Raw genomic sequence first — 20,926 nt, 5'->3', positions numbered from 1 at the left:
CCTGTCTAGGCACTGGGGCTATAGAGACACACTTCCAGTAACAGCCTCCACCCTTTGGGAGTTTAAATTCTATAGAGGTGACATCTTCCTATCTAAGTATATATGTATCCAAAAGACAGGAAAAAAAAAAAAAAAGAGTGAGAGATGGACAATAGAGAGGCCTGTTTGCTTGTTTTGTAACCAAAACTAAAATTTCAGTTTATATTGTTGACATTGTAGAATTCCCTCTACCTGACTTCTTTTAAGAAATAATTTAAGAAGTCTTCCCAGTCTCATCTTCCCTTGAACTCCTATACCTCCCCCTCTAAGATTAACTTCCTTCTATTCTTGGTATCTTTGCACAGAGAGCACTTAATAAATGCTGATGAGAGCCTCCTACATCTCCCCAAGATTATCTTCCATTATTGTTATCTTTGCACTCAGTAAGCACTTAATAAATGCTGACAAAAACCTCCTACACCTCCCCATCTAAGATTATCTTCCTTCTATTATTGCTATCTTTGCAACAGTGAGCACTTAATAAATGCTGATAAGAGCCTCCTACACTTCTCTATATAAAATAATCTTCCTTCTGTTCTTGGTATCTTTGCACATAGTAAGCACTAAATAAATGTGGATGAGAGCCTCCTATATCTTCCCATTTAAGATTATCTTCCATTATTACCTTTGCACTCAGTAAGCACTTAATAAATGCTGACGAGAATCTCCTACACCTCCCCATCTAAGATTATCTTCCTTTTATTATTGCTATTTTGGAACTCAGTAAGCACTTAATAAATAATGATGAGAGCCTCCGACACCTCCCCAGATAAGATTATCTTCTTTCTGTCCTTGATATCTTTGTATATAGTCAGCACTTAATAAATGCTGAAGAGAGCCTCCTATATCTCCCCATCTAAGATTATCTTCCTTCTGTGATTGCTATCTTTGCGCATAGTAGTTGCAGAATAAATGCTGATTGAGTGCCAATGCAGACTGGTACCTGCTCTATAATTTGTAGTCTAGAACATTGGTCCCCTCTTAGCTGGAAAGTACATGATTTTTCCAGGGTCAGAAAACTTTATCATTGAGTCATTTCAATCATATTTGACTCTTCTTGACCCCATTTGGGGTCTTCTCGGCAAAGATACCAGAGTGGTTTGCCTTTCTATTCATTTGACAGATGAGGAAACTGAGGCAGAGTTAAGTGACTTGCTCATTGTCACACTGAGGAGCTAGGAAGTATCTGAGTCATGATACTCGTGAAGTGAGTCCTGATTACAAGCCCACTGCACTAACCACTCTACCACCTAGCTACCCCATAGCAACTGGAGAGCATCCAAAGCAGACCTGACTACAAAGCAAGCTCTCAATCACAACCCCCCAAAATGTTTCTTTCATTTAAAACACATGCAAAATTAATTAGGCTTCTATAAGGGAACTTCCAGTTCTAAGTCTCTGAATCTGGGATCCAGAAATCCTCCCCGACACCTCTGGGTACCTTTCTATTCTAGAACTGATGACTTGGCTAGTGAGTGAGTTGAGATGCCTTCTTTGGGGTCTAGGGGCCCTCTCCCCATTGCTATGAAGAAAAAAAGCTAACATTCTGCCAATTTCACCCACACACACCCCAAACACGTCAATAGAAATCTTCCATGGCAAGGGATCCACCTTATCCTCCAAGCGTCTGGAGCCTTTGGGATGCCCAGCATCCTCCGATTTGCCTCTGCTCCCAATTCCGCGGCGTGTCCGGGGCACGGCCGCCTTATTTCTTGGTTCCTGGCGCTCCGAATCTGGCCAGAGACTTTCATGCCCACGTGAATTGTTGCTAAGATCTTTGAAAGTGGAGGAGAGCCCGGGCTCAGTGATCCAGAGCCAGGAAATGCCAGCTTCTCCCACCTCTTTCCCACACTTAGTAAGTGAGGGGGCACATGTCGGTCCCTTGTTTATGAGATCATTGGAAGGGGCTCAGTGATAAAGCAACTGGGACAGAATCCTGGATCCTCTCACACCAGAGCTCCAACTGCCGTGAGAGCCGGAAGGGACTTTGGAGGCCATCTTGGCCACCCTGCTCTCCTCCTTTCCCACATGAGGAAACTGAGCCCTGGACATATTAAGTAACCTACCTGGGTCATGCAGCTGATATGGCAGAGGAGCATCCTAGACTGATAGATCTAGATATACAAGGGACCTTGGAGACCGCCTCATTGTCCAAATGAAGAAACTGAGATTTAGAAAGGCAAATCTGCCCAGGGTCCCCTCACGAATGTCCAAGGAGGCTTAGAAATCAAGCCTTCTCTATCCACTACACTATCTAATTATAAGCCCACTGCACTAACCACTCTACCACCCTTCTTTTCCCTTCCCTTCCCTGAGCTCCCTCTCTGACACAGTCTTGGAGACAGGCTGAGCCTTCTCTTTCTAAATGAAAAGTTTCCCTCTTTCACATGAGCTGCCCAAACATCCCCTAAGGTATATTTACTCTTCCTCTTGAGCAAAACCGCTAGGCTGCCAGGACTTTAAATTGGGGAGGGTGACATGGGGGAAGAGGGAAGATGTCATAGCTTTGCCCTTCATTCAGTTTCGAGGCAAGAGCCAAGGATACAGAGAAACAGCAGTTTTGTTTTGGAGCCTCCCCCCCCACCCTTGGAAATGAATGGAGCCCCCTACTTTGGAGATGAATGAAGCCTCCCCCTTCTTTTTCCTCCCCTCAACCAGCACAGTGTTCTGGGTCCAGCCTCCTGGCCAACACCCCTGCCAGCTGTGCCCTTTCAAAGGCACCATTGAGCTGCCCTGGCACTGGCAGAGAGAACGGGCAGAGAGAAAGAAAACATACTCTAGATGCTCTGTCCCAGGCCACATCTAGGGGCCATCCGGGCCACAGGGCCCACAGAGTGCCACTTAACCAAACCTCATCGCAAATGTCATTGCAAAGATGCTGGAGTAAGTGGCCATTTCCTTCTCCAGCTCATTTTACAGATGAGGAAACTGAGGCAAACTGACTTAAGTGACTCGCCCAGGTTTGTATACAAGTGGCTAAGGCTGGATTTGAACTCAGAAAGAGTGGTCTTTGTGATTCGAAATCCAATACACTATCCAGATAGATAGATAGGTGATAGATAGATACACACACAAATATTCTCTTCTCTCTCTCTCTCTCTTTCCCTCTCTCCTCTCTCTCTCTCCCCTCTCTCTCTCTCACTCTCTCTTTTTCCCTCTCTCTCTCTCCTCTGTCTCTGTCTGTCTGTCTGTCTGTCTGTCTCTCTCTCTCTCTCTCTCTCTCTCTCTCTATATATATATATATATATATATATATGTGTGTACATATATATATATATGTTTATATTGGGTATATACATTCACATATATGTGTGTCTATATAAGTATGGCTAGGTTTATACACTCACATATGTACATAAACATACACACACAGACAAAGGTGTCGAATTCCCACACCTTCAACCTTCCTGAGTGGTTCAAACCAGATTAAATGAGATTAAAATGGAATTTTACAAAGTAAATAAAAATACAATAAAACAGAGTGTGAACCTGTGGTTTTCTGAATCACTAAACAAGCAGTAGATCTGCCTGCCTCCGATACATCTTGACTCTGGGAAAAATCACTTAAGTTTTCAATGCTCCGGGTCACTCTCTAAGGCAAGAGTCCTAAACATGGGGTCCATGAATTTTTAATTTTTTTAAAAAAGAGTTTGATCCTTATATAGAAATGATTTCCTTCTATTCCTTTGTATTTAATGCATTTCAAAATATTATTCTGAAAAGGGGGCCAAAGGCTTCCCCAGAATGCCCAAGAATTCAGTGACACACACAAAAAAAGATACCAATAGAATATTGGAATTAAAAACGAAATAAAGTCATCTCTGGGGAAATTGCAGATGAAATTGGAAGGAGGTCAACAAACAGATGGTAAGAATGATGACAAATTCTTTTCACCATCAGGGAGAATGGAATCACCATACTTAAGATTTTCGCATCACGGCCAATCCTAGATGTACTTCCAGAACAGGCAAAAATGGAACTGAAGAAAACTGTTCTGGGACTACAAAGATAAAAACAAGGCATTTCTTGCTCTCCAGGGACTTATAGTTCACTAGGGTGCAAAATTACACAAATGCCGGGTTATAGAACGCCTACCGCGGTTGTCCCTAACCATCTGAATATCGCTATATATCAATAAATGATTCGTTTCAATTCAGAAAAATTATCCCTTTACTTTTCAAAGTTAAAATAATTAAACTTGTCCCCTCTTCCAATAAAATTCTGCTATATTATCTGAAAAAAAATTAGCACCATGTCACTTGCATCTATTTTGCTTGAAATAATTTGATACAGACTTTTTTTTTTTAGTGAGATAATTGGAAGTGACTTGCCCAGGATACACAACTAGTGTTAAGTGTTTGAGGTAGGATTTGAACTCAAGTTCTTCTGACTTTAGGACCAGTGCTCTATTTACTGCGCCTTCTAAATGCCCTCCACACACACTTCTTGCATAGATACCATTATCACTCCCCATTCTACTATCCAATCCAAGCCCATATTCCTTGATTTCACTTCTATTTTAATTCACTTTTTACACTCCCTTTGTCCAATCCAAGTAAGTTTGTAGTTCTAGATTCTTCCTCCCATTCTTTCTTCACAAAGGTATGAAATGCCTTTATGTATGGAGTCTTCCTTCCAAAATAAAATGCTATATAAATGTAATTGTATTAATATAATAATCATTCTCATATTTTGGTTTTTCATCTTATTTTTCTAGAACAATAATTTTCTGAGGGTATCATTGAATTCTATTTTCAAGGTCAGTGTCTTTGGCTTATAGAGATCTCAATCACATTTTACCATCTTTTGATTTTTTTCTCTGATAGTTTTTGCTCCATCTCTGCATTTTTTGAATTCTAAATATGCCAATTTAGTTTTGAGAGACCACTGCTTTAGTGAGATTCCTATGATTTGTCCTAAACAGTTGATTTCGTTATTTGTCTTTTTTTTCCTAGTCTTCTTGAGAGTTTTATTTTTGGTTAATGTCTTTATTTCTTCCTTTAGTTCTTTAATTCAACATTAAATAAATCATACTTATTCCAAGACAATTTCTGTAGGTATAGTATAATGCTGGAGAAATTGAGGAAAGATGGAGATTAGAGAGTTTTTAATATTTAATTTGGAAGGAAGAGATTTACTGGGACCAAATGGATCCATGGTTTGATCCCAAGGCTGAATGAGACTATCTTCTCCAAGAATCCAGCATCCAGCAAGCTAAACAAAGGCAGGGGGGTGGAGTCCAAATTCTGGCAAGTAGGAATCTCCTGGCAGGAACCATTAATTCAGTTCTGACAGGTTGCGGGGTAGGATCATAAATTCTAACAAACTAGGAGTGAAGAAAGCGTCTGACTACAGACACAATGTCTGGAGTCCCCCTTTCTGAGTTTACACATTGACAATTTATAACCTTAGAGCAAATAGCCCTGAGTTATACCAGTCTTCATGAACCAGAGGGGACAGGGTTGCAATTAAGGGGATTGAGGCAGAACAATTAGGGAATCTGAGTTAGGACAATTAGGGAAAGTGAGGCAGAACAATTTGGAAACTAAAGCAGAACTAGTTAGGGAAACTGAAGCAGAACAATTGAGTCAGGACAATAAAAGATCTATGGCACAACAATGGGTAGTGTTGTTTTTCCCACAAGGAAGTATTACTAGAATTGTTTTTAATCTACAATATTTATTCATTATATCATGACCTCTTTTTTGTTGTTGTTAGCTCATTTTATCCCATTTTTTTGTGATTTCCATTGTGATTCTTTCCTTTCCTCTCTTAAAAAAAATTTTTTTTTTTTTTTTAATGTTTCAGACTGATGAAAAGAAGCTGGGCTTAGCACTCATAGTGACTATTTTGCCTCAGATACAATTTTATGGTTTTAAAGAATCAGCTTTAGAATGACACAGACAAGTGGTGGGACTCTGAAAAAGTTGCTTAATAATCTTAGAAAATTATCTCCTGGACAACTTTCTATGACTATAAGCTGCAGAATAGTTGCCAATCTCTTTTGGAAGAGCAAGTTTCATCACTGGGAATTACCCAAACCAACAGAATCGCACATCTAGAACAGCAAAAAAAAATGTAGCACTTACTATGGTAGATGCTAAAGTTATAAAGACAAAAATATGAGTCTCTGACATCAGAGGACTTATATTTTATAGGGAGAAACAATACATTCCCAGAGAAGTTGATTTAAAATACTTTTTGCTATGATCTAAGAGAACAAGGTTGGGGGACATAGCTCTAAAGAAGAACAAAACCCATCTTGACTTTCAAAAAGGAGAAAATGATGGAGTCTTTAAGCTATAGGCCAGTGGACTTGACTTCTATTCTTAGCAACATTCTAGGATATAATATTAAAGGAATGTGTGTGAATACTTAGAAAAGAAAGCAAAGATTACAAAGTACTTCTATGCTTTGATCAAGAACAGGTCATTTTCTGAAAAGTGCCATCCAGATCCAGAGAGAGAATTATGGAGACTGAATATGGATCAAGGCATAGTATGTTCATCTCTTTTGTTATTTGCTTGCTTATTTTTTTTTCTTTCCCGTGGTTTTTTTTTTCCTTTTTCATCTGATTTTTCTTGTGCAGCATGAAGAATATGGAAATATATTTAGAAGCATTGCACATCTTTAATCTATATTGGATTGTTTGCTGTTTAGGGAAGGGGGAAGAAGGGAGAGAGGGAGAAAAATTTGGAATACAAGGTTTGGTAGAGGTGAATGTTGAAAACTATTTTTGCATGTATTTGAAAAAATAAAATACTATTTTAAAAAAAGAAAACTAAAAAAAAAAAAAAAAAAAGAATAGGTCATTTTCTGCTCATTCGATTTCTTTTTCACTCCAAAAAGGGAAATGCTATGAATATAATCTGTTATGATTTCAGCAAAGCATTGACAAAATTTCTCATCCTATTCTTGAGATAAGGATAGGAGAAATGTGGGTGATGTGAGAATATCAGTCTTTGCTTATCTCCATTTTCTCCATTGTAAAAAAAGGGCTGATAATGGCACCTAACCCATCGGGATATGATTTCAGAAGTGGTGGAATGATTTTTTCTGAGAGACCTGTTAAAGACCTTAACTTTAAAAGACCAAGCATTCAGGACCATTTCCAGTCCTCCTAATCAATATCTGGTCACTGGACCCAGTTGACTCTGGAGGAGAGATTGGAGACTTTGTAAAGTCACCCCTAATTAAATCCAACTCACTTGCATATTAAGGCATCGCCTCCTGACGTCATGGGGCTCTTGGAGAATGAAGGGCAAACAACAGATTTAGTCAATGTCAATGCAGAACTGGATCTGGAGAGATGTGCTGTTCCTGGGCTAGTTAATGATCTTGTCAATGAGCTGGATGGAGAGAGAGAAAGGAAACTTGTCCAATTTGCAGATGAGATGATTTGGGCTCATCCATTAGTGCCTTGGGCTCCACTCCCCACCACCACGTTCCCCTACCTGTACTTGAACATCACGTACCTGTGGATGACGAATGTGGCTGACAATTCCGGATCCGAAGACACGTACTTGGAATTGAGTCAGTTATTGTCCCATAATTGATGTGCATCACTGTCCAAAAGAACTAGTTTATGTTCACTTTGAAGATCTTTGCGATATTGAAGGAGCCCTAAATCATTTGGAATTGAATTGGATTTGTAGACATCGATGGAAATTCATTTTGCACAAAAGAATCACGGAACCCCAAATCAAATGAAAGCCAAAGAATGGGGAAAATGTATGAAGCTCCTCTCTCTATGATGACTATAACAGATAATGGCGATCTCAGAATGGGAAGAGAAAAAAAAAAAAAGAAAATATAGGAGTTGTTATATTGATTACAACAATGGAAGATCTCCTAGTCCTAGAAAATAAGTGTGAGGTATGGTTTTTAATTGGGCTTATTGGAAAATAAGAGTTATATTTTCTATTTGACTGTAGAATTTTTCAAAATAGGGGCAGCTAATTGGTGCAGTGGATAGCACACTAGCCCTGAAGTCAGAAGGACCTGAGTTCAAATTTGACTTCAGATACTTAACACTTCCTGGCTGTGTGACCCTGGGCAAGTCACTTTTAATCCCAATTGCCTCAGCAAAAAACAAATAAACAAAAGAATTTTTAAAAATATTTTAGAGTTTTCATATACTGTGTTTATATATTATATAACTGTACAACATATAAGAACTATCATATCTCATGATTGATCAACATTAAAATAATGATTTGGGGCTTCAAAAAGAATCAACAAATGTGCAGATAATATGAAACCTGGAGGGACAGCTAACATATTAGAGGACAGACTCAGTATCCAAAAATATCTTGATAGTTTAGAATGATGGACATCGTCTAACAAGACGATTTTAATAGGAATAAATATTCTACCCATGGGTTTCTGGAGAGAGCTAGGAGAGAAGTCAGACTGCTGGGTAGTCTTGGGACAAAAGATTAGACAGGGGGAGAAAAAAATCTCCTGACCAAAAAAAAAAGCTAAATATTGAAATAGGTCATCATAGAAAGTTGTCGAATCTTTTTCTCTGGAGACCTTTAAAAATGGAATAGTTGAAGGCTTTCGGCCAAGAAAATTGTCCCATAGGAGTTCAAAAGAGCCATCTTTTTCAGGTCATCAACAGAGAGAATTAGAGAACGTGTGTTTAGGCCAGGGTTTGGACCACGGAAGGGTCCTGAGTTCCATTCACTACCTTCCACCCGCCTCCACCTGCGCCACCATCTCCCACCTCTCCCTTCACACATACCACTGCCACCATTGTGGCTGGGGGAAGGGATTGGGGGAGAAGTGACAAGAATAAGCTCCTCATAGAAATTAATTTGTGATTCTTCTTAATATAATAGATTTTTTTAAAAGTATGAAGTTACTTTTCATTGATAAACATTTTCACCTTTTTATCCCGAGTTCTGGTCATTGTAGATATTTAATAGTTGCTTGTCTATTGATTCGTTATTTCTTGCAATACAAATATTCCAATGTAGAAAGATCAAAAACAAAAGGATTGTATAAAAGCTTTATAAGTTCTGTTAATGTACTTTTTTTGGGGGGGGGGGTAAAAAATATTAAATTTATTCAGGTAGAAACAAAATTGCCTTATTTGTGTCCCCATCTGAACTTTTTTCCTTCATTTTTTTTTTATTATAGCTTTTTATTTACAAGTTATATTCATGGGTAATTTTACAGCATTGACTATTGCCAACCGTTTCTTCCAACTTTTCTTCTCCTTCCCCCCACCCCCTCCCCCAGATGGCAGGTTGACCAATACATGTTAAATATGTTAAAATATAAGTTAAATACAATATAAGCATACATGTCCAAACCGTTATTTTGCTGCACGAAATCCTTCGGATTTTTAATGTGGTATTGCTGTTTGAGAACTCCAGACTTTTCAAGGTGACAGGGACACTGGAGATGAAGAGAGACCGTCCCAGACCCTGCCTGAAGCTCCCTAGCATTTGACTTTCAGAGGAACACGCTCTGACCTCTGTCATCCCGGATCCTGGTTACCTCTCTACCAACCAAGCCCACAACAAAACAAACCCTTCATCCTTGGCAGGGAGTGGAGCCCGAACAGGAGGAGCTGTCCTTGGAAAGGAGACGGATGCTGAGGGCCCAGGACAGCTGCCCGTGTGCCCACCGACTGCGCGCAGGGGGAGAGCAGAGCTGGGCCTCCTCATAGCACAAATTCCTGAGCTTTTCCGGGCTCGGGAAGGGAGCCAGCCTCCCTCCCCTCCCCCATGCCTTCCACAGGCTGCCGCCCGAAGCCCAGGCCCCAAGATGGGCAGGGGGAACTGGGTGATGTCATGGAAATGGAGCAGGCTAAGGACAGTCCAGTGAAGCGCCAGGGAACGGCTCTTCCCCGGCAGGCCCTGCTCCTCCCCTCCATTTTCCTCTCCCTTACATTCACCCAGCAGAGAGCAGGGCTTCTCCAAAGCTAGAGGCAAGCTGGGATTCTGCAGAAAATTAAAGGGACTCCAACTCACAGAGGAGACACGGTAGAGAAGGGTTTGGCAGCAATGGTAGCTCAAAGCTTTGGGAAATGGCAATGGGATCCAGAGGAGGATCCTCCCATCTGTCCCCCTCCTTCTCTTTGCACAAGAAAGAGCCCTGGATTAATCCTTTGTCATTCATTCTTCATCTTTCTTATCTCTTGCTAAAGGAGTGTCCCAAAGCACAGTGAATAATCAGACCCTGGACTGAGAGGCCAGGAGACCTGCTTTCTGAGCTCACCTCAGTCCTTACCAACCAGGTGGCTCTGGGCAAGTCACTTCACTTGCTTATCCCTCACCATGAAGGGTCTGACCTCCAATTCAGACTCTGTGATCCCAAGATCAGTGACCGTGTCCGCCGTCTTTGACCTTGTCGTGTCCTCTCTCCTTGCCATCCTTTGGATACCTTGTGAATGGATCCTTCAACACCTTGTAGTCTTGGCCAAAGATGTCGGGTTTCCTCACATTTGTTCTCATTCGGTGATTTTGATACCCTTTCCTTGGCTTGAAAAGGCCTCCCAAGCGTCCGGGACTATTTCCAGTCCTGATCTCTCTCTGGCCATTGGACCCAGACGGCGCTGGGGGGAAAGTGAGGCAGGTGACCTTGCCCAGACTCCCTCACGTAAATCCAGCTCATGGGCCTCTTGGAGAAGGATAGAGACAAAAAACAGCAACATAATTATAGCTGAATGGTGACAATTGAGTCTGATGGTGGTCAGTGACTAATGCGACGGGGAAAAGTTTGTTATAAAAATCCTGGCAGATCTTTTCCGGTTTTCCTCTCTTTGCTCTCCTTCCATTTTCATTCTTGAATAGTCCTTCAATAAACATTTATTCAGTGCCTACTGTGTGCCTGGCATTGTGGCTTACTTGGAGTCCCTGCCAATCTTCCTTTACCTTCCGCTATTTCTCTCTGCTGGAGGAAGCAAGATTGCTCATAACTGTCCATCATTGTTTTTCCTAAAGCTTACAAATGAATTTATATTCATGCCCCAATTTTTTTTCCCTGAGGCAATTGGGGTTAAGTGACTTGCCCAGGGTCACACAGTCTGAGGCGGGATTTGAACTCAGGAAGAGGAGTATTCCTGATTCCGTGCCTAACACTCTGCACTAATGCCCTCGACAGCTGTCCCCGTCACCTGGATCCCTCAACCCTAACAATGGGTGATCCCCCTTTGTATACTTGGCTAAAGACGTCAGGTTTCCTCACAGTAACTGAAAGAATCGAGGAGAGAATTGACTTGACTCCTAGGCTGGGATTCCTCTTGCCTCTGTTACCATAGGCGCTCCACCTTGGAAAACTGACCCAGAGCCTGTGAGTGTGTGTGTGTGTGTGTGTGTGTGTGTGTGTGTGTGTGTGTGTGTCTGTGAGTGTGTAGTGAGTGTGTGTGTGAGTGTGTCTGTAAGTGTGTGTGAGTGTGTATGTGTGTGTCCATGCACACACGTGCGCAGTCCAGATAATGTGAGCTCACACCCCATGCACACCTTTGAACCCGAGCGTCCCAAAGAGCCGGCCCTGACTGTCACTCTCCCCCACAGTGCGACGGCATCACCCTGGACCTCAAAAGCACCTTGCTGGAGGGCATCGCGATAGTCAACATTCCCAGCATGTACGGGGGCACCAACCTCTGGGGAGAGACCAAGAGACCGAGATCGCCCTCAGCAGGGAAGAAGACCTCAGAGAAACCTTCCATAGAAACAACCACGGACCCCAAAGAGCTGAAGTTCTGCATCCAAGGTAAGATAACGTTCTAACAACCATGGGCAATTAGAGGATGGCAATCATCATATTAGAGTTGGAAGGCCAAGGGGGAGGAGGAGGGGCTGCATCTGTGACTTAATGGAAATAGATAAGCCCAATTCACTGATCTCCTCTTTCTCTATTTTATTCAATTAAGCATCTAAAGATATAAAGTTTCTCCTAAGAACTGTTTTGGGGGGGCAGCTAGGTGGTGGAGTGCATAAAGAACCAGCCCTAAAGTCAGGAGGACCTGAGTTCAAATCTGGTCTCAGACACTTAACACTTCCTGGGCAAGTCACTTAGCCCCAATTGCCACCAAAAAAAAAAAAAAAAAGAAAAAGAAAGAAAGAAAGAAGAAAGAAAAGAGAGAGAGAGAGAGAGAGAGAGAGAGAGAGAGAAGGAAGGAAGGAAGGAAGGAAGGAAGGAAGGAAGGAAGGAAGGAGGAAGGAAGGAAGGAAGGAAGGAAGAAAGAAAGAAAGAAAAGAAAGAAAGAAAGAAAGAAAGAAAGAAAGAAAGAAAGAAAGAAAGAAAGAAAGAAAGAAAGAAAGAAAGAAAGAAAGAAAAAGAAAAAGAAAGGACTGCTTTGGCAGAAGGATATATTGTCTTATTATTGTCATTCTCTTGGACGAAATTATCAAAGAACACCAAACTCTGAAGGGAACTGGAGATCATTACACCATAAGGAACATGTAAAGGTGACAGATCCACTTAGCTTTGAGAAGAGAAGACTTAAGGGAAACGGGGTGGTTTTCTTTGAATGGATAAATGAAGGAATAAAAAAGAATTTAAGCCCTTCATGAAGTATTTAAAGGACTAGCCTGGGAAAGAGGCTGAGACTTGCTATTGCAGGGACCAGAGGACAGAATGAAGAATAATTGGGTAGAAATAACAGTTAGGTTTTAGCTCGATGTAAGGAAACATTCTACTGGGTCATTTTGGAAAGTAACAGGATCATCTGATTATAGATTAAAAGTTCAAGATTCCTTAAAAGGCCATTTCATCCAATCCTCTCATTTTAGAGACGAGCAAACTGAGACACGGAGAGGTTAAACGGCTCATCCAAAAGTACACAGCCTCAGAGACAGGATCTGAGCCTATCGGTCCCACCCCAATTCCCAAGGCCCCTCTTCCTCAGTTAGACAGTCGTAGTTCCTTCAACCGGGCATCCAATGGCATTTTGTTCCCATCTTGTTTGCTCATGTCTGAATGTGTTCCCGCTGCTCAATGTCTCTTTGCAAAAATATAGAAAAGTCAAAAAAATAAAAAGAAATAAATGGGAAAAAAAAAAAAGGAAAAAAAGTCATCAGTTGAGTGGCCCCTTCTTTGGACAGTGAAAATCACCCTCTCCCTTGAGGAAGTGGAGTTTCTGGTCAGTTTCAGGTCGGATCAGCTTCCTTTTTTCCTTGGAGTTTTTGAACATCTCTCTTCCCCTTCTGAAATCAGCAGATGACTGACCTAAACTGATACCCTATGCTAATTTGCCTTCCCAGTCATGTACTGGAAACTTCAAGTCTCTATTCCCCTCCCAGACCCCATCCCCAGAATGCATTTCCAGGGCCAACCATGAATCGACTTCCCATTCGTTCCCAGAACGGCCATTCAGGACCTTGTGTCTAATGAACTTTTCCCCACTGCTCTGAAACTCTGATCTGAGGAAGCCAAAATAGATTCTGACTCTTCTCCTTGGGTCAAAAAACCGAGCAGAATTTCCTCAACAGCCCCTTGAGGTTAATGCCGCGGACCCTAAGACCACAGATGCAAGGATTATAGCCCATTTGCTTTCACTCAAAAAGTGACCCCCACCACACACAGCGAATGAGATATTCCTGACACCCAAGTTCCCTGTCACCGGACAAAATGATCTCATTCAGTGCAGCAGATTCAGATCCCTTTTCACTTGGATGACGGTATCTTTGAGGCAGTCAGACAATCTCCACCACTAGAACCACCTCAAATTGGAGAATGATGTAAAAGAACAAACCCTCCGTGGGTTTGTGGAACCCATTGGTTCAGTGAGGTGTTTGTCTGATGGATTTGCCATATGGTTTCTAGGCTACATCTCATGTGTTGATTATCGTTTACCTTAATTAGCCATTAATTTTCTCAATTGTATGTGAGTGCCTAAAGTTCAGGGACTCTTTCCTTTTTTTGTCAACCACTAGTCACATACTGAGGCAACTAGGTGGCTCAATGGATAGAGCACTGAGCTGGAAATCAGGATGACTCGTAGTCATGAGTTCAAATTCAGCCTCAGGAACTCTACTGGCTGTGAGACCCTGGGAAAATCACTTCAACATGTTTACCTCAGTTTTCTCCTCTGTAAAATGAACTGGAGAAGCAATGGAAAAACACAGCAATATCTTTGCCAAGAAAACTCCAAATGGGGGTCACAAAGAGGCAGACATAGCTGAAAAGTGACTCAGATGGATGGCCCTACGAATAAGGCAACCTGGGAAAGATTTCACAGAAGGCAGGATTTTAGCTGAGACTTGAAGGAAACCAAGAGGTGGAGGTGAGGAGGGAGAGCATGTCAAGTATGGGGGACAGCCAGGAAAAATACAGACTCAGAAGATTGAGTGTCTTGTTAGGAAGAAGAGCAAGGAGGTCAACGTTACTCCGTAGCGGAATGGTGTGAGAAGACTGGAAGGGCAGGAAGGGACCGTTTATGAAGTGCTTTAAAAACCAAACAGAAGATGTTAGATCTGATCCCAAAGGCAGGAAACCACTGGAGCTGGCTGAGTGGGAAGAGGGCGATGACATGGTCAGATCAGCATTTTAGAAAGATCGATTTGACAGCTGAGAGGACGCCTGGAATAGGGAGAGGCTTAAAGCAAGAACATCAACCAGGAGGCTCTTGTAATAGTCCAGGAATGAGGCAATGGGGGCCTCTACTCCAGGTTCCCTCAGTCGCATTCACTGACTTTGCATGTGCTTAATGCCTGGCTTTGGACCACACTCTCATATGTTTTACCACATCCTTCTTTCTTGGTTACCTAGACAGACAGACAGCAGACAAATGGACAGAAAGGACAGATAGATAAATGGATAGATAGCCAGATAGATAGATAGATAGATAGATAGATAGATAGATAGATGATAGGTAGACAGAAGATAGATAGATAGATAGATAGATGATAGATAGATAGATGATAGGTAGATAGATAGATGATAGATGATAGATAGATAGATGATAGGTAGATAGAAGATAGATAGATAGATAGATAGATAGATAGATAGATAGATGATAGATAGATAGATAGAAGATAGATAGATAGATGATAGGTAGACAGAAGATAGATAGATAGATAGATAGATAGATGATAGATAGATGATAGGTAGATAGAAGATAGATAGATAGATAGATAGATAGATAGATAGATAGATAGATGATAGATAGATAGAAGATAGATGATAGGTAGACAGAAGATAGATAGATAGATAGATAGATAGATAGATAGATAGATAGAAGATAGATAGATAGATAGATAGATGATAGGTAGATAGATAGATGATAGATGATAGATAGATAGATGATAGGTAGATAGAAGATAGATAGATAGATAGATAGATAGATGATAGATAGATAGATAGAAGATAGATAGATAGATGATAGGTAGATAGATAGATAGATAGAGATAGATAGATAGATAGATAGATAGATAGATGATAGATAGATGATAGGTAGATAGAAGATAGATAGATAGATAGATAGATGATAGATAGATAGATAGAAGATAGATAGATGATAGGTAGACAGAAGATAGATAGATAGATAGATAGATAGATAGAAGATAGATAGATAGATGATAGGTAGATAGATAGATGATAGATGATAGATAGATAGAAGATAGATAGATAGATGATAGATAGATAGATGATAGGTAGACAGAAGATAGATAGATAGATAGATAGATAGATAGATAGAAGATAGATAGATGATAGGTAGATAGATAGATGATAGATGATAGATAGATAGAAGATAGATAGATGATAGATAGATAGATGATAGGTAGATAGAAGATAGATAGATAGATGATAGATAGATAGATAGATGATAGATAGATAGATAGATGATAGGTAGATAGAAGATAAATAGATAGATAGATAGATGATAGATAGATAGAAGATAGATAGATAGATAGATGATAGGTAGATAGATAGATAGATAGATGACCACTCTCTTCTGAACTCCAATCCTAAATCACCAACTGCCTGTTAGACATTGTGATATGTTCAGAATTCATTATGTTCCAGCCTCCCTTTCCCTTCCCCCTGTATACCCCAATCCTATCCTATTCATTTGTGAGCTCCTTTCACCACCATAGTCCCATAAGGATACTTTTTCTGCATCTCCCAGTTTCGCCTCCTTTTTGGCTGTTTCTTTCCCATTCAACTTCAAATCCTTTGAGAAAAGTCTTTCTTTTTGCTCACGTTTGCATCCTTGGTGCTTAACATCATACCTTACTATCCAATGAGCACTTAATAAATGCTTATTGACTCGTACCAGAGTGTGAACAAAGTCGGAGGAGAGAAGGAAGCATGTACCAGAGATACTGTCCTTGGCAACAGACTGGATTTGGAAGGGGACCTGCCCCTCCGGAGATGAGAGAGAACAAGGAGTCAAGGATACCAAGGTTGGAGCCTGGGTGACTGAGAGGATGCCGGTCCTCTCCACAATACCAGGGAAGTTTGGAAAAGAAGACAGTTTGAGGGGAGGGAGAGTGAGTCTCCCAAGATGTCTATTCGACATTTGGTCCACTAGATATGAGACTAGAGGTTGAGAGAGATCAGGGCTGAATACTAAGATCCAATAGTATAGGGATAATCATTGACTCCATTTGCACCAAAAAAATCACCAATTGAAATAGCACAGAGGGAGAATAGAAGAGCTTGGGACAAAACAGACATTGCCAGGGGAAGGCCCTGGAAGCGCAACATGAATGTCCGCTATTGTCATATTCTGATTATCTCATTCTTCTCGTCCTTTTTCAGTGGAGTTCAGATAGAGATGGTCCTGGGGCAAGTTGCCATCCAGAAATTACTTTTATATTGAATGTTCCGCAAATCACTACCCAAGTAGATAAAATCATTGATTTATTTGTTTGTTTTTATATTTATAACTGAATACAAGTATTGGGATGCTAGCTTTCTGTGGGCTCATGGAAAGCATCCTTAGGACAATTCTAGTAGCAGACAGGAGGATGGTGGTGATACGTACCACATCTTGCTTTCACACGGTTGTGATTTCTTCTGCTACATCTCTATGTTTTGAAAGCTTTTCCTTTATATAGTTTAAAGGATTAAAGATGGCGGCATCTGGGTAAAAATTGTTCTTAGATTTTATTCCTAAAAGAAAAGCCATTATGGTGTGGGGAACAGAAATTGACATCAAAAACGAATACATATATAAAAGATTATACTTAAAAGTATCTTTTAGCAAGTTAAAATGGCTATAGTCTCAGAAGAAAACAGCTTTAATGTGTACAAAGTATTCCGCCTATATATTATCTTTTTTTTTCTGAAGCAATAGGGGTTAAGTGACTTGCCCAGGGTCATACAGCTAAGAAGCATTAAGTGTCTGAAGCTGGATTTGAACTTAGATCCTCCTGACTTCAGGGCTGTCGGTCTGTATATTATCTCACTGTTTCCTCACAGCCCTGTGAGGGAGGTGCTATTATTATCCCCATTTCATACACAAAGAAACTGAGGCTGAGAGAAATTAAGGTCACACAGCTAGTAACAATGCCTGAGACAGGATTTGAACTCAGATCTCCTTGACCCCAAGTCTATGCCTTCTCCTTCTATCCCCCTACTTGAGTGGAGGTATGGTCTGGGGTGGACCAAATGCAGAAGTGAGATGAAATCTAAAATACCTAATCAGTGATTGTACAGATTGCTTTATCTTCCGACAAAGCTCTCCTCCCAGAAAATGTTAACAGTAGTTATAAATTAAAGGACTGAATCCTGTTCTATTAATGTATTATGAGGTTTTTTTATGTTCAGCCTCTCTTGTGTGTGTAGGAATAAATTACTTGTCCTCTCCCTGAGTCATATCATATATCAAATACCCCTTTTGCATCCCATCTTCTGGGACATCTCTAGACTTGTGAATTTTTATCTAATTTGCTATAATTAAAATCATCCTGAGATATCGGCAAGGGCTCATCAGGCAGACTGAAGAAAAAGCACAGCCTCCTCGCTCGCAAGACGCCAGGCTCCCTGGGGCTAAATCTGGCCCAAAGCAAACCTTGTCTGAAATTCATATTAACCCACTTCCACAGTCAACCATTCCAGCATCTGCCCCAAGCAGCCACTTCTTCTGCCAACCAGCTCCCATCTGATGAGACACCGGGCCTGCTGTCGAATTCACAGGTTGCCTGAGGAACCCAGACATGGCCCCCTCAGGGCATTCATTTGCCTAAGATCAGGAAAGAATAGATACAAAAGGGGAAAAGGCAGTTAGGTCCGAGCCTGCCTAGTTAAGTCCCACACTCCACAGCAGGACCGTTGGCAGGATCTCGATAGTAAAGGAGAATCATCATCCTAACCAATCATGACATTACCTAGAGAGTCACCAACAGGTTTCCAGCCAGACAATGTCTCCTGCTTTTATAAAAGAGAAGATCGGCCCTAATTCAGCAGCCCTCTGCTCAGCACTTAATAAGGACGTTCATCCAGGTTTTAAAGCCATGATACACACGTAGCCCTGTGACATTCAGTTCCCCAAGTTGGGTTTTATTTCAAAGACTTTATGTACCCCCATGGTAGACAGTAAACTCCTTGAAGCAAAGAGTCCTTTGGTTTTGCCTTTTTGAAGTGTGAGCCCTATGGTCACAAGTCACTTTTGGCTGGAAACTGACTCCCCACCTGCCATATCAACAACCCAAAAAATCAAGGACTGCTCTTGCTCCATGAGCAAGGCAAGGACAAAGATCCCTAGTGCCCCTTTATCCTGTCTTGCTCCAACTTTCACAAGTAACAGTAGTACAGTACTTTACAAATTTACGAAGCACTTTCCCTACATGATCTGGCCATCCCCATACATAGAACACACTCCCTCTTCATTTCCCCCTCACACCTCTCTTCCTTTAAGATGCTACATGATTCCTTGCAGATTCCCTCAATTGCTACTAGTACTCTCCCTCTCCAACTATTTTATTACCTATATATTATCTATATCTATATCTACATATAGATATATACATTTTATATTCTATATATACTAACATATATAATTATGGTCTTCCCCATTACTCTGTAAACTATTTGGGAGTGAAACTTGCCTTATCTCTGTATTCTTTTCCCCATCACCTAATACAGTGTCTGACATGTTGTAGACAAGTAATAAATGTTTGTTAATTAATGGATTTCCTTAACTGATGCTCACAAGGGCCTTGCAAGGTAGAAAGAATAAGTATTTTTATCTATATCTTACAGATGAGGAAACTGAGGCTGAGAGGTAAAGCAATTTGAGGCTTGAGATTGCAAACCCAAGCTTCTTACCCTAGTTCCTCGGTATCTGCCTCTCGTGCTACAAACCTTCATAATCTGGGTTAGGAGCCTTGAGGTTCTGCAGGCTTCATCAATGGCACTGATTGGCCAGCTCCAACACAATACACGTCTTTGCTTTTTACATATTTTAATGTTAGAGTTTATTCAATGTCAATCAAATTCAACAAGCATTGTGCTGGGATTTAAAAAAAAAAAAAAAAAAAAAAAGGCAAAACCAAAGAAGTCCCTGCTGCAAGGAGTTTGCAGTCTACCATGGGGTTACGTGAAATCTTTGAAATAAAATCCAACCAATCACTGATTCTAATAGGTCTTGAGTGTTAATTGTGGACCTGTATGGCATAGGGCAAGACCTTAGGTCAGGGATCCTCAAACTACGGCCCAGGCCAGATGCAGCAGCTGAGGACATGTATCCCCCTCCCCCAGGGCTATGAAGTTTCTTTATTTAAAGGCCCACAAAACAAAGTTTTTGTTTTTACTATAGTCCAACCCTCCAAACAGTCTGAGGGACAGTGAACTGGCCCCCTATTTAAAAAGTTTGAGGACCCCTGCGTAGCTTCTCTGTGCCTCAGCTTCTCTATTTGGAAAAGAAGTAAATTGGATGATCCCATTCCAACTCTGAGTCTGTGATCCTTTGATCTTTCTGGTTCTCAGCTTCTTCATCTATCAAAGACAATAGCCTCCAAAGTCCATTCCAGCTCCAGCCCCAAATCTCTGGTGCTGGGTTCCACTGGGAGGCAGTTTTCCAATCGTAATTAACTTGCTTGATCCTTCTATGCTCCCTCTTCCATCTTCACTCCTGGCCAATGGCAGGCACTTACAAGACTACGTATGCAATTAGCAGTCAGAGGAATTAAAGCTACTGATCAGTCCCACACAGGCCAAGTGACTTTGACCTCATTAGTTCAGCACTCCAGGCAAAGGAGTAAACCAATCACGATCATCCTCTGGGTGAGATGCGCAAAGACATCAAGCTCATGCCATTGACTGCTGGAAATTCACTCAAGAGAGGAGAACACTCTTCTGTTTCCAGTCCCCATTGGCTGTTCCATATTGGATCATATACTGTGTAATCCATTTTTCTTCTATCATCCATGTGTGGATATAATTAATGAGGATCTTTACCTCCAAAATCAAGCGTGAAGAAACTAACGCTAGTCTCCAAGAAGTCTCCAAATCCCAGTCCAGGGACCAGTGGACCAAGAGAGGGAAAATAATTATAAGACTATGATTCCATTGTGCTTGCCTGGTCTCATTTCATTATCGCTGAGCTAGAGCATAAAGCAGCCTGCTATGGCTAAGAACCTGGCTTAAGCAGCTAGGGCAAGCGTTTCCAAAGAACTCCAGTCTTGTAAACTTGGTAGTCACAGAATATGATAACTGGAGGGGATCCGGGAAGACCACGGTCTAATTCTCTCATTTTATCTCTCATTTTATAGATGATAAACTACCAAAACATTCCCCCCACTCCTTACTCCAGGACTGTAAGCTCTTTGAAGGGAGAAACTGTTTCCTTTCTGTCCTTGTATCCAGAACTCGAACCTAACACATAACAAAGCCTTAATAAATTCTGGTTGAATTGTGTGGTAAGGGCAGCTGGGAAGAGAGTGCTGGGCCTAAATTTAGGAAGATTCTTTTTCCTGAGTTC

The 20,926-nt window shown here is 41.1% G+C and overlaps 1 protein-coding gene across 8 annotated transcripts in view; it reads left to right on the top strand.

Moving 5' to 3' along the window:
• DGKG (diacylglycerol kinase gamma) overlaps positions 1-20,926 on the top strand; it is a 257,067-nt gene that overhangs the window by 213,911 nt on the left and 22,230 nt on the right. For all 8 annotated transcript variants that reach the window (XM_052000062.1, XM_052000065.1, XM_052000064.1 and 5 more), the window contains one exon: positions 11,568-11,766. In XM_052000062.1, coding sequence (XP_051856022.1) covers positions 11,568-11,766 — 199 coding nt within the window. The remainder of the gene's footprint in view (positions 1-11,567; positions 11,767-20,926) is intronic.

This window comes from Antechinus flavipes, chromosome 4, assembly GCF_016432865.1.
Source record: "Antechinus flavipes isolate AdamAnt ecotype Samford, QLD, Australia chromosome 4, AdamAnt_v2, whole genome shotgun sequence".
NCBI lineage: Eukaryota > Metazoa > Chordata > Mammalia > Dasyuromorphia > Dasyuridae > Antechinus > Antechinus flavipes.
The sequence above is the reverse complement of the archived record's forward strand: the minus strand, read 5'-3'. Positions and strand labels throughout refer to the sequence as shown.